The sequence below is a fragment of the Doryrhamphus excisus genome, linkage group LG18, assembly GCF_037039965.1.
Source record: "Doryrhamphus excisus strain RoL-2023G ecotype Guam linkage group LG18, RoL_Dexc_Guam_v1.1, whole genome shotgun sequence".
Classification (NCBI taxonomy): domain Eukaryota; kingdom Metazoa; phylum Chordata; class Actinopteri; order Syngnathiformes; family Syngnathidae; genus Doryrhamphus; species Doryrhamphus excisus.
The window spans coordinates 12,180,540-12,195,660 of record NC_136374.1 but is presented as its reverse complement, the minus strand read 5'-3'; the positions used below and the strand labels follow the sequence as shown (position 1 = coordinate 12,195,660).

The following is a 15,121-nucleotide window of genomic DNA, read 5'->3' as shown; positions in this document are numbered from 1 at the left end:
GTACCCGCCACTACCCTTGTGAGGATAAGCGGTAGAAAATGAATGAATGAGTGTTTTGACACCGGTCTTGTATTGCTCAACTCATTAGTCGATAGATAATTTTTAATCTCCAAGATAAATTATATACTGTATTATTTTGTGAGTAATCACTGTAGATTTATATATTTCAGAATGTTTTGCATATGTGTGACATGTTAAAAAGCTTATGATGCTCATGTAGTCTCAAGCCTCCTGCAGGATCCCTGCCAGCCAGGGGAGGCTTTTTATTGGCTATGAATGAGACAAACACCGCCTGGTAGTCACATGGGTACACGGAGGAAGCAAGAAAAAAACCGCTTCCTGAAATGCTACTTGTCATGACTGCGTCTGTTTGCCTCTCTAGCGCGTATCCTTGTCTTTCATTATCCTTTTGTTATTATTTTGTTTCTTTTTAACCGCGAGTCGATGCCGACGATGATTAGCAAAGTGAAAAGCGCTATGAACACGCTAGTGGGAGGGATGATGCCCCACGGCCACCACCACCACCATCATCACCACCACCATCACAACCATCACGCAGCAGGCTCACAGCCCGGAGGAGCGGACGGCCTGCCGCCTCGCTTCCCTTACGGCCGCCCGGACTTCTTGGAGCTCACCCCGGAGCTGCTGCAGTACTCCACGGAGCACGCATCGCGTCCGGTGCTGACGCTGAAGAGGGGCAGCAGGCTCCCCTGGCACACAGGATACGCTGAGTGGGTAGCGTCCATTTGTGGCTTCTTATGTCTTTTTCATCATGTTTTGGACATTTTGAAAGTATTTGCTGCCGCTGCAGAATCCACAGCAGCTCACAAAGCACTGCAGCATCTGCATTATCTTCTGCCCTCAGGTTCTGCTGCACAGGTTCTCAGTTTATGCTGATAAGATTTTACCATTGGGTTCTGCTACTTAGGTTCAAAACGGTTTTAAGGTTTTGCACCTAACCTGTTGCTGAATTGTTAGGTTCTATTGCATAGGTTCTACCCTCAGATTGAGCTGAATGTGTATTGCGTCTTATTTATGAGGTTCTGCCACATGGGTTATGTTCTCAGCTACTGGTGCATAGGCCTATGTTCTGCCCTCAGTACCCAGATCTTGGTCTCACTTTCCGCTGTTCTTCCCTCAGGTTCTGCAGGTTCTATTTAAAGTTTCTGATGATAGGTTTAGCAACTTTGCCCTGCTCCGTGCTGCACTCCTGATGCATAATATAAGTTCTACCTCTAATCTGTTGCTTCATAGGTGCTACTTACGGGTTCTGCTGCTAAACTTCGACCATCAATTGTTCTATCTTCAGCTTCTCCTGTAAAGGGTTCTACCGTGAATTTCTGCTGTATAGATATTACGCTTGTTTTGCTGCTTTGGTTCTAGTTTCAGCCTGTGCACTTGCTACCCTCATCTATTGCCGGGTTCTCCTTTATGGGTTCCGCCCCTGTTTATGTGGTGTAGGTTTTTGTCAGCATATGCTGTACTGTAAATGGTAACCTTTTACTACACAAGTTCTAGCCTCCTTCTGGTTCTACTCCTTAGTTGTGATTATAAAGTTCTGACCCATAGGTGCTACATAGGTTCACTTCACAGGATATGCTTTATAATTATTATAATTATTAATTGGGGCTGCACGGCGGATGAGTGGTTAGTGCGCAACTAGGAGACCAGGGTTCAATTCCACCCTCGGCCATCTCTGTGTGGAGTTTGCATGTTCTCCCTGTGCACGCGTGGGTACTCCGGTTTCCTCCCACATTCCAAAAACATGCTAGGTTAATTGGCGACTCCAAATTGTCCATAGGTATGAATGTGAGTGTGAATGGTTGTTTGTCGATATGTGCCCTGTGATTGGCTGGCCACCAGTCCAGGGTGTACCCCGCCTCTCGCCCGAAGACAGCTGGGATAGGCTCCAGCACCCCCGCGACCCTTGTGAGGAAAAGCGGTAGAAAATGAATGAATGAATAATTATTAATTCATAGGTTTTACTCCTTAACTGCAGCTTCTGTTCTACGAGAGATTCTATTTTACTGCAGAGATTTTAGCAGTTGCGGCACTTGTAACTCTTATCTACTGATGATGCAGAGATTCTCAAAGTACTCCTGGGTGCCTCGACTGCAAAGGTTCTATCCCTTATGTTCTCATATTATGCATTAGCAGTGGTGCTTCAATAAGCAGTGCAACAAGACAAGTTATTGTCCTTTAGGGGTAAGAAGTGCAAAGCGTTTTGAAAGTGAAGCCAGGAAATGAAGCTTTCATGTTTCCACTAACACATCTGGTTCTAGAGTGGATACATTTTAATCCACTGCATTTTTAGAGTAATATTTAGAGGCACAAAAACATGCTGTAGAATTCAAACCTGTCTAGTCTATTGTATTCTGTGTAAGTGTACAGCAGATGCTTTAGTCTCTTATACACCTGCACTACTTATGGCCTGTACGCCTTCTTTGGAACGTTCCCTGCAGTGCAAAAACATTCCTTTCTCCATTTGTGTCTGTGTACAGTATGTGAACCTGATGAGGGAAACAGAAAAACAAGCTGAGTCATGCTGAGAGGTCAACAGAATAGTTTATTGTGTTCATCATTAAAAGCATTTGCAAGTGTAATAGTTGAGTTCCTAAACTGTATGACAAGTGAAGTCCATTAGCTCTGCCCTCTTTAGGTTCATGTGCTCATGGCCCGATGATAGACTCTCCAGCCGGAGGGCACAAAGCTGCCCAAAATTCTGATACTCTGCAGGATTATGTTCGTTTGCACTCTGTATCTGACACGCCACAGTCGTGCTGCTATTTCTGTGGCGTTGCATGGTTTTTATCGACGCTAACTGATACTGCAGCACATGCAAGTGGATGTGCAAGTGCACTTATGCTAAAGTGCTTTCGTCTAATAGCTGCATATATCAGTACACATACAAAAACCGGATACAGAGGGCAGAAATAAAATCAATATTTTGTTTCTGTAAGTTATTATTAATGGGGGTGTAATGGTACATGTATTCGTAAACAGGTTTTTAAGTCCAGAACATTCTGTACGGTACAGAGGTGAGTTCTCTTATGAAATACGTTAAGTAAGAGACAATAAGTACAGCTCCTCAAGCTGAGTCATTCTGTTGTTTATTTTATTTATTTTTTAATATTAAAGCTGTTAATGCAAAAATTATTAAAGGGGACCTATTATTTTCATTTCTTGACCATTTGTATTGAGGTGCGGACTCCTGTGGAGCAGCTACACACAATAACCAGCACAGAAAGCGTTCTAGTTCTTCCAGAATCTGCACATATTCAGTTGTATTTCTTTGGATTCCATGGTTTCTGTGAAAACGGTCTGTTTTAATGTATTCCACCTACGGCCCGCCTCCAGGCACGCCCACTCTGCTGTGGTTGGTCACACTTCCCGAACGAGAGTTTTGACCCATCCCAAACTTCTTTTAGGGTTCACTTCCAAACCTCATCGTCCGAAACTGTGGCATCGTTTAACACGAGAATACAACATTCTAACTACACTTATAGGTCAGAAAAGTGGAAAAATCATAATAGGTGATGAATTATTATAGAATTTACACATAGAGGACTGCACACAGGGATCACAGCTAGGAGACCCGAGTTCAATTCCATCCTCGGCCATCTCTGTGTGGTGTTTTTATGTTCTCCCACATTCCAAAAACATGCTAGGTTAATTGGCGACTCCAAATTGTCCATAGGTATGAATGTGAGTGTGAATGGTTGTTTGTCTTTATGTGCCCTGTGATTGGCTGGTGACCCTCGTGTGGATAAATGGTAGAAAATGAATGAATGAATTTACACATAGACTTCTCACGTGCTGCAAAATTAAATATGCCATATTAGATGTTAGAGGTTTGTACTAGTATCAACAACAATCATCGTGTATTATGTGCTTGTGCTTGAGCCACAAGATATTTTAAAATCACAGACAAATCAGGAAGTGCATTGCAACGTCTAACGTCTTCCTTTTTGCTAACTCATCCAAACAATTCTTTTTCATGGCACAGAAAGTAGGTGGATGGACGAATGGCATTTATTCACTAAATGCTCGTCCACTTCGTCTTGTGTGTGGTGCCACCACACAGACTTTAAACAGTCACAAGTTGTTGTGAAGTTTTGTTGGTGGAGGTTGTGTGCTGCTGGTTTTAGACTCACATCCTCCTACGCTGCTGACGTTATGTTCAATTAAAGGTCACGCGGGTCATGTGATTGTGAGTGATTCCTCATTGCACAAGTGGGGACTCATTCTGTTACATTCACCTCAACACGGGCGGCATTATTTAGCATTTTAAGACGCATTAAAAATATAATGCAATTACAATTTTTACAGCTTTATTCATTATTTAAATCAGATATGTTTGAACATTTTACAGTGCAGTCTCACCAAAATAAGTTGAAAGTAAGTACTTTCATTTACTTGCTCTTCTTTGTATGTAAATAATGTAAATATTATGGTATATAATATATTATGTAATGTAATGTGATGTTCAAACTAATTGTGGTCAATATGTGCATAATAAATTCACTATATATGTACCTTTATAGCAAATATTCTACACACTATAACCCGCACAGAAAGCCTTCTAGATCTTCCAGAATCTCCACCTAGTCTAGCTGTATTTTCTTGGATTTGGATTTCTGTTAATTTATTTCAACCACGGACCACCTCTGGGCACGCCCACTCCGCTGTGATTGTTCAAAGTGCTCCTGAGTACTTCCAGACTACTGCCGAACCCCACTTCCTAGTTTTGTCTGTATAGGAGTTGATAATAAATGAATAAACCCGTTATGTAGGTACTTGAAAAGTGGTTAGGAACTACTTGTAGCTCATGAGCGACTGATTGGAGACTCCTGACTTGCGTGTATGAACATTTAATTAATTAATATTTTTTTTTGAATTTGACTCACTTCATTCAGTATTCAGTATCTTTAACTCATCTGTCCTTATTTTAATAATACTTTTCAGTGCCATTTTTGGGGACAGTATGCAAAACAAGGAAGTTTTATATGCCTAATGCTAGTTGATGGTCCAGTAGCAGTGACGCTTAGTGATGTCATCATCCAGGGCGGAGTTTCCAGGTGAAAACACTTACATCATTTGTGTATTCTTGCTTGCAAGAGACAGTTTGTAAGTTTGGTGGAGATTTGCTTATAAGTAGTGTGATCCATTTTACCTCCATTGATTGCTTCAGTAGCGTAAAATTCACCAAGCAATATATTATTGTAAAATAGATTTTCTTCAGTTGGTGTTGGTTTTCAACTTAATGCTCCCATGCACAGACAACATTCTGACAACAAGTCAGAATCAAGCAGGGGCAAAAAGAGGACTGAAGGTTTTAATATAGATGATGTCTCTGCTGGTTGCGTGCCAGAGTGTCCAACATGTTGTTTGAGCCTTGGCAGCAAAGTTTGGATGACCATCGTGAGACTCTCTCGTAAGTCTCCCTCCTGCCATTAGTCCTAATGTGCACCATCCCTGCAGTGCCAGTCCCCTGCTTTCAACTGATTAGAAAGAAAAAAAAGCTTTCTTAAAAAAAAAAAAAAACATAATCCAGATTTGTGAGCTGTTGGCTTTGAGCCTCCCTCGTGTTATCAGAGATTGCGGGCAAGCCTTTCTGTGATGATCATAATCAGCTCAGCTATTTGGAAAGTGAGCGGTCAAAGGTTGTGTTTCCTTTTGTTTCCTTTGCCTCAATTTGTTTCCTTATGCTAGCAATCTCTCTCTGCATGCCTGAGTTTACAAGGAAATCTTAATGATAATACATGGAGTTCTGCAATAGGTATTATGATTACGTGGCATTTAACCCTCGGCCATCTCTGTGTGGAGTTTGCATGTTCTCTCCGTGTAATTGGCGACTCCAAATTGTCTATACTAGGTATGAATGTGAGTGTGAATGGTTGTTTGTCTATATGTGCCCTGTGATTGGCTGGCAACCAGTGCAGGGTGTACCCTGCCTCTCGCCCGAAGACAGCTGGGATAGGCTCCAGGTCCCCTGCGACCCTCGTGAGGAAAAGATGAATGAATGAATTATATGGCATTATGCTTGCTGGTAATGTGGTCTCCACAAATGTCCAATCAGATCAGAAAAAGGTTACTACATTTATCAGTAGTTGCTTTTTGAAAAACTATTGTGACAAAGTGGCTAAGCTTGAAACACTGATCCCTCCTGCTACGTATTTTTCTTCTGTGGCAGGCGATAAGCTACACAAGTAGCGCCAAAAAGTGAGTAGGTAGCAAACTTACGTCTGGGATCAGACCTATGGATGAAAGTCAAGGATGAAACTCAACAACCAAACAAAACACATTCAAAACTTTGTGAAATAAATTATAAACATACCCAGAACCAATTCCATTCATTCATTCCATATTATTATTATTATTGTTATTATTATTATTATTAATTTCTATATGGTCTTTTACAGATACAGTTAATATATTGGACCCTATGGGCTATGCAAATGTACCTCAAGTTGTGTACTTAAAGCCAAATGAGGATGAATGAACTTTATATTTGCTGGCTGTGCAAATAAAATAAATATGCGATGATGAAACAGCAATGATCCATGGCTGTTTTCTATTTCATTAAATGTCTCTGCACAGTTTCCCGCCACTCTGCAAATCGCCATTCTGTCAACACAAACACATACAGCGCAAAATGATGCTGCGAGAGCTCCGAGCAGTGCTCTGCTTTAAAGCCATTATCCGCCGCAGGATTGGCTCGTAATTAATCCCTCCTACAAGTTCCCTATGGGGCATGTCTGCAATCTGCCCCACTTTGGTTATTTTGTCATGTTGCTATTTTGTTAAGATGTTTTCACAGCTAACTTGTGGCTTCTCCACTCACTCATCAGGGTGATCAACGCGGGAAAAAGCATGTTGAATGAGGACCAGGCCTCCTGCGAGAAACTGTTTGTGAGGAAGCCGAGCGGCAAACATCGCAACTCTACTCTGCTGGAGGACAACGGGGTGAGCCAAGGACAGACTGCGACAACAACAGCCAATCAGGGACAAGGGGAATATGAGCTACAACGTCTGGCAGCCACAGTAGCTCATCTTTTATAGTGTTAATCAAAGTGGTGGTGTTCTGAAAGGAAAGTCACATGGGGTACATCGGAACCTCTAAAGTTGAATGTCTTTACACAATTCGTAATTCCACCAAGGCTGCACGGCGGTCGAGTGGTTAGACCTCGCAGCTAGGAGACCAGGGTTCAATTCCACCCTCGGCCATCTCTGTGTGGAGTTTGCATGTTCTCCCTGTGCATGCGTGGGTTTTTGTCCATAGGTATGAATGTGAGTGTGAATGGTTGTTTGTCTATATGTGCCCTGTGATTGGCTGGCCACCAGTCCAGGGTGTACCCCGCCTCTTGCCCGAAGACAGCTGGGATAGGCTCCAGCACCCCCTGCGTCCCTCGTGAGGATAAGCGTTGATGTAGTAGTTCTCCTTTTTCTGACTATTAGAAAATTCAGCAATATGTCTGTCACTATGAACTTTGACCTCATCTGGGAGTGGATGTTTTGTATATGTTTTGATACCAGTATCATTTCCCATACCACCTCAGTCCAAGCTTTATTTGTCCCAAATCTTACTTTCCAGGATGGCACGGGAATCCCACTCTTCTTCTGGGGGGTCTTCGATGGACATGCCGGCTCCGGTGCAGCCATCATGGCCTCCAAGCTTCTTCACCGTCTCATCAGGGACCGTCTGGGTGAAATATACCACTTGCTGAAAAACCACGGCAACCCGCCTCCCATCTGCTTAGCTAAAAACGGCAGCCCTTACCAGGTTGAAACCAAGAAGGGGACAGTGCAAGAACCGGAGGAACCCGATGCCGTCAGCGACTCCGCCGTGCGTTTTCACATGGAGAAGGTGGTCAGTCTGGAGAGCCTAGTGATGGGCGTCATTGAGACTGCCTTCAAGCAGATGGTGAGCAGATAGTGAACTCATGTAAGATTTCAGCAAGGTGTTTTCATTCATTCTTTTAACATGTATTCTAGGATGACCTGATAGAAAATGAGAAAGCATCCTATGCCATCTCTGGTGGCTGTTGTGCCTTAGCTGCCATTCATATGATGGGCAAACTCTATGTGGCCAATGCTGGAGATAGCAGGTGAGACCAAGACTGTTGTATTATAATAATCCCCTCACTTATCATGTGGGTCATGGGGGTGCTGGAGCCTATCCCAGCTGTCTTCAGGCGAGAGGCACGGTACACCCTGGACTGGTCGCCAGCCAATCACAGGGCACATATAGACAAACAACCATTCACACTCACATTCATACCTATGGACAATTTGGAGTCGCCAATTAACCTAGCATGTTTTTGGAATGTGGGAGGAAACCGGAGTACCCGGAGAAAACCCACAAATTATTTACCAATTTTGTGACTTTGAATTGCTTTATGCCATTGCTTTAATATTGTTGTTTGATGCTTTTGTGTTGTATGTATTGTACATATTTACTGTATTGATTTACTGATTGATTTGTAATTTTATATAATGTTGTTCTTATTTTCAGCACTCCCCTCTCCCGTCAAAGTGCTTTTGCTCTTTGTTCAGGCTGCATTTGTAAATAAGAATTTGTTCTTAAATTGCTTACCTGGGTTAATAAAGGTATAATTAAAAAAATAAAATAATAATAATAATAATACTGCACCCTCAGGTCATAAAAAATATTTTTAAAGAAAGTAAAAAATTTTTGGGGCTAGCACACAGGCCTCACAGCTAGGAGACCCGAGTTCAATTCCACCCTCGGCCATCTCTGAGTGGCATTTGCATGTTCTCCCCGTGCATGCGTGGGTTTTCTCCGGGTACTCCGGTTTCCTCCCACATTCCAAAAACATGCTAGGTAAATTGGCGACTCCAAATTGTCCATAGGTATGAATGTGAGTGTGAATGGTTGTTTGTCTATATGTGCCCTGTGATTGGCTGGCGACCAGTCTAGGGTGTACCCCGCCTCTCGCTCGAAGACATAGGCTCTAGTACCCCCCCGCGACCCTGAATGAATGAAAAAAAATTGTTATTGTGTCGGTATGTGTTTCTCACTTTTTTTCTTTTTTATAATTACAGAGCTATAATAATTCGGAATAAAGAAATTATTCCCATGACGAATGAGTTTACACCAGAGTCAGAGCGACAAAGGCTACAGTATCTGGTACTTCATGAAGCACTATTCAAATCACTTGTATGAATATAAACATGAAATGTTCTGTTTTAATCCAGTTTAATGTCACCGCTCTTTTTTTTTTCATTTCCAGGGATTCCTGAGGCCGGAGCTCTTGGGCAATGAGTTTACTCACATGGAGTTCCCACGTAGGATCCAGCACAGTGAGCTGGGCAAGAAGATGCTCTATAGAGACCACACCATGACTGGATGGTAAACCCGACAGCGTTCCTTAATGTTCATTCAACCAACCATTAATCACCGCCATCCTCCATTAGCATGCTTATGGATTTGCATTCTGTCTCTAAAACAACAGCTAATGAACGATAGCACTGTAAGTGCATCTCTACTGAGTTCCAATTAAAAGAAACAGTAGGATAAACACAGTCTATTCTGGTTTGTAGAAATAATTGTGGAAATAGTCTGTCCCAAAGTCTGATTGTTGCCATGGTAAAACCTTTAGAAACGGTACAGGCAAAGTTTTAAGTAACATTCCTTACGGTCAACAAATAACAAGAGAAGTTAGCCACTATTGAACTATATGAAACATAAATGCTAGACCTCCTAACTTTAACTTTTATTGATCAACAGTAAATTACGTGCTGTAGTTTTTTTTTGCTTTTATTGTTCCTCGTTTCTCTTCATCTGTTCTTTCGTCTTTTGGCCAAAAAAAGACAAGCAAAACTGTGGAGCGGGTGGGGTCAAGGGGGGCATGAGGCTTTCATTTCAATGCAGACCTACCAACATGTACACATTTTACTACTAACCATGCAATTTGACTCTTGAATATGCATGAATGCACCATTTTGTTGCATTTTCCTGGTTTCATTTTTAAACATACATATTATCAGTTTCTCCAGTATTTCAAATCAGGGCAGGCGTGAAATTTTTTTTGTCTCTTGGGTTGGGGGGGGGGGGGGGTGCCATAAAATAATTGAGAAGCACTTTTGTAGAAACAAATATTAATTTCCATTTAAATAACATTTTAACATTCCTGCATGGTGTAAAAATAACTTGTATAATAAAACGATGATAAAATGAAACTGCTCCCCCTTTGAAGAAACACATGCCTGTGTAATTGGTATTGCCTTGTGATATTTAATTTTCAAATTCAGAATTGCATGACTTCAATTGTGTTGAAACTACAGGTTCCTGTGTATTTTCTACTATTTTATTATGATCGTTTTTTAAAAGTCGTTTTTTTTCATGCAGGGCTTACAAGACAATTGTGGAAGATGATCTGAAATTTCCCCTCATATACGGAGAAGGTAAAAAGGTAAGTGATATCACATCTTTGCTTCATAATCCCCTCATAAATGGATTTCCTTTCAAGTGAAGATCATTCCAATCCAATAAGCTATGTTTCATTTGTGTGTGTGTGTGGGTTCTTTTACATGTTTGTGTGTTATTCTATACAGGCACGAGTCATGGCAACAATCGGAGTGACTCGTGGGCTGGGAGACCACGATCTGAAGGTGTACAACTCCAATATTTACATTAAGCCTTTCCTGTCCTGTGTCCCTGAGGTGAGCAGCCATCGTCACGCCCGCTGTAAAAAGTCATAATCATCTTTGATTCTTCTTTTTCTTCCTGGTTGTGTTTAATGGTGGTAAAAAAAAAACAGAAGTCAAAGGAAATATCAAAACACTTTATTTTGCTGTCACAATGACATATCTGACCAGAACATATGACATTGTAGTTTATTGTGTTTTTATAATGTCATAACTTTATGTTGTAGTATGGGTCAAAAAATGGTATCTCCTTCAAATGTATTGCATTTAACAGTCGATGGAGACTAGGGAGAGCAGCTGCACTCTAATTGCGTTAACACCTCCTATTCCACTAACCACAGCGTCTCTATAGTTTCCAGATACGTGGTCTATAATAGCCAATAACCACCAAGGTCTTGAATGAGCACGGGGTCAAAAAGCATCTGTAAGATGTACGCAACCTCCTTGTGCTCTTGTGTTTTTAATGAACACCACAGGGTGGCAGTAGCTGCATTTGAAGCATCATGAGTCCTCAGCATCCTGCAGCTTTATTTACCTCTTCATGTGCTTTAAAAAGCCATACGTGACAGAAGGCAAAAGGAGATGGAATTTAAAAAAAAGTCTAACCAGAAGGGATGGTGGCAAAAGTGCATGCTGTGAGGGAGAGTCACTAGATTAGAGACAGCTCTGTGGAGGAATTGGAGGTTGGAAGTCCAAAGTCCAAGTGGAAGATAGCACAAAGACAGTATAGGTGTATACCAACAACTAGCGAGGACTACAGTGTGAGCATAATGTGGTAGACAAGGAGGAAATTCACCAGCATCTCCCAGAGTGCACTGGTGCAGTCAGTTGCAATATTAATATTTATAATTTAAAAAAAAAATATTCACTGGGATATATGGTAGTGTTCTACGACCATTCCGTAGTACAGTTAAGACTGAATACTGCATTACAGGTCAGATGCAACACAATTCTAATATTGTCCCTCAATATCCTTCTGTCACAGGTACAGGTTTATAACTTTGATGACACCAAACACGGCCCAGATGACGTCCTGGTTATGGGAACAGACGGACTGTGGGACGTAACCACGGACAGGGAGGTAGCGGATGCCGTGTCGACCTACTTGTCCTGCTGTGACCCTTCTGACCCCATGAGGTAATTGTGCTAATAGGTGTTTGGATGATGCCAATGATTTTATTTCAAACATGTTATTTATCCCAAATGGGCTATTTAAAAGTAACAAAAAAACAGTATACAGAAGAACAAGAGAACAACAAACGGAAAATCACACAATAAATCAGAGACATTCATTCATTTTCTACCGCTTATCCTGTGGGTGTTGGAGCCTATCACTTATCATGTGGGTCATGGGGGTGCTGGAGCCTATCCCAGCTGTCTTCGGGCGAGAGGCGGGGTACACCCTGGACTGGTGGCCAGCCAATCACAGGGCACATATAGACAAACAACCATTCACACTCACATTCATACCTATGGACAATTTGGAGTCGCTAATTAACCTAGCATGTTTTTGGAATGTGGGAGGAAACCGGAGTACCCGGAGAAAACCCACGCATGCACGGGGAGAACATGCAAACTCCACACAGAGATGGCCAAGGGTGGAATTGAACCCAGGTCTCCTAGCTGTGAGGTCTGCACGCTAACCACTCGACCACTGTGCAGCCTAAATCAGAGACAAAGTTATGTAATTTAAATTAAAAAATGATACATTTTATGAAGGTTGTGCAATATCTGGACAAGGAGTTTGCACCTATGAGTCGTCAATTAACCTAGCATGTTTTTGGAATGCGGGATGCCCGAGGGTGGAATCAAATTCGGGTCTCCTACCTGTGTGATGTGTGTGCTAATCACTCACCACTGTGCAGCCCGGATGTAAACCAGTATTATAAAAGTTGTGGAAAGTCCCATGGCAAGTGGAACGAGCGGAGGGAAATTCAGCCGTTCAGTGTCTGAGTTGAATAACTCTCTCAGTTATTATTTAACTTTTCAGGCATATTTTTTTCCCAGAAAGTTGCGTTTGAACTTTGACTTTGGAGGTTCCACTGTATTTTCACTACTTTTCCAGAAGGAAACGTGTGGCTAAAAGCGAGGTCACAACTGGACGCAGGATTTTTTGGTAGTGTGATTTTTGGTGTTCCCAAAATCGCTGTGTTTTTGTTTGTTTTTGGTTTGTGGAGAACATAGTTGTGGTGACCACAAAGGACTAAGATCTCAACACACATGCCTGAACATGCCTCTTAGCTGCGCTATTTACATATGTGGGGACAAGACACATAGGACTCTGCAAGTGTGGGGCATTTTTCCCAAACCTGACACTAGCAAACAAAAGATGTGCATTACAGATAGTTAAAAAATACAGCCAAACAATTAATACTAAGTTGTGAAAAGTCTATTTATAGAAATAATATTTGTGTTTTCTTTATGCAGGTACACGCTAGCAGCGCAGGACTTGCTGATGCGGTCTAGGGGAGTCCTAAAAGAACGTGGCTGGCGGCTTCCCAACGAAAGACTGGGCTCAGGCGATGACATTACTGTGTTTGTCATCCCTCTGGCTGGACATGAGGCGGAGACATGACCAAAGGGACTTGTTAAAAACAGCTAGACTACACTAGCTGGCCACAAGAAGACTCGGATCCGAGCAGCAGCACCTTCATCAACCTTTTAGATACGGACCCAGATCTTTTCACCTTGACCTCAAACCCGGCACCCGAACTCCAGGACAGGAGAGTCTGTCAGTTAGTCTCCTCCCTGGCGATGGTTATTAGTGAGATTGTGAAGTACTTCCTGTTGATGTTGAAGGCTGGGCAGCAACTAACATGGACTGTGCATCGTCATAAAAATGTGACTCCTTTTTGTATAAAACAGCCTCTCTGTAGCACTCGCTCGATGTCGTGAAGAATGTGAGGAAACCAAAGAGATGCCTTCATGGCAGCAGGATGGAATGAAAACATAAACAAAATAAAAGTACGAATTTTAAGTGATGTAAGTCAAATGGACCTTTTTGCACGCCACTTTATCATCTGTCTGTGGGGGTGTGACAATACGCCATAATCACTGTTCCGTATGTAAGTCTAAATATATATAATAATTTCTTTTTAGGAAAGTATTGAAGCAGGCAAGTGTAGCAGAAATTGTTTGAACAGTCTGAATTATTTTATTTTTATTAGATGAAAGTTTATTATTAGCTGAAGTGATGCAAGAATTGTTCCAGATTGTACCCCCGTTTCCCATCTCGACTACACTGTTTTTGTCTTATCCAATCATTTGTGTACTTTTGCACTTCCTGTCCCTTAAAGGGATAGTTCAGATGTTTTGATGTATACCGTGTGGGAACTCAGTAAGCCTCAGTACTGTCTCCGAAAAACCCAAGTACCATTACACCCCTAGCCGTCTGTATTCTTCTTTGTTAGCAGGGACGGACTATAGGAATGTTATATTTTGTTTTTACAAGTTCATACATAAAAAGCATGAATCTCACTGGAGAACAACCTCGGTATAAGTTGTGATAAAGCGCCCACATATGCCTTACCGAATAAAAGATTACGTGTTTGTATTATCACATGATTGATTGAGGATTTTGCCCTTAAATGTTGCGTATACCTCTCTTTGTTTACTATTTTCATGTTATTTAGTTTATCCATATATTTTTTACAAGCATATGGGAAATGTTGTTTATATTTTTCCGTCCATAAGTGCTTGTTCGGAAAGGTTATGTATATACAGTATATGTATATATATGTGTGTATATAGGACAAGGGTTACTAAAAGTGTTCCACATCAGAAATATATAACATTTTTCACATTTGTGCCTCTTCACCTTTTATTTTCGTCTTTAACCATAACATTAGGGACATGGGCACAATCTGATGAGGTCTAATGTAAGAAGAAAATAGCTGGTTTTGCCTTTACAGATTGATTGACATTTACAGGTAGGCATTACGGTAATTTATCTGGCGCTACGTATATTATTGTGGTTGCAGTGGTGTAGAACTGCATTGCATCAGAAGTGTTTCTAATACTTTGATATCAGTTATTAATGACTTAATAATCGAAACTACCATCATAAACATTAATGAATGTAACACTATATTTGTAATGTCTACTACTATATATATTTTTTAAACCTGTCCAACCTCCACGCCCAGCACCTCCTGTTGCATGAGTCCTCGTTCTACTTTACAGATGATGTCATCTTTGGCCAGTGAGGGGAGGAAAGGGAAAGACTCCCCAGCTTGCGCTATCGCCAACACAAACTTTGCGGCCAACACACCGGAAACTGTCTTCAAAGTAAAAGTTTCTCCCTTCAATTCGCCAATTAGGAAAAAAAAACATATTCAAGCCATAATTGTTACTTTCTAAATCAGATTAGCGCGAAATGATCTTTTATCGAACAGCATCTTAAAATTTGATACATGTGATGAGTTGCTTAGACAATGTGCAATAAACATAA

At 41.5% G+C, this 15,121-nt stretch overlaps 1 protein-coding gene across 1 annotated transcript; it reads left to right on the top strand.

Annotated features, from left to right (window-relative positions):
• Positions 1-302: 302 nt before the first annotated feature.
• Positions 303-14,479, top strand: ppm1j (protein phosphatase, Mg2+/Mn2+ dependent, 1J). Its single transcript, XM_058055765.2, has 10 exons — positions 303-731; positions 6,852-6,966; positions 7,595-7,924; positions 7,996-8,108; positions 9,067-9,151; positions 9,255-9,373; positions 10,373-10,436; positions 10,579-10,686; positions 11,657-11,808; positions 13,099-14,479. The coding sequence occupies exons 1-10, from the start codon at positions 445-447 to the stop codon at positions 13,244-13,246; spliced, it is 1,521 nt and encodes a 506-aa protein (XP_057911748.2). The 5' UTR covers positions 303-444; the 3' UTR covers positions 13,247-14,479.
• Positions 14,480-15,121: the final 642 nt, after the last annotated feature.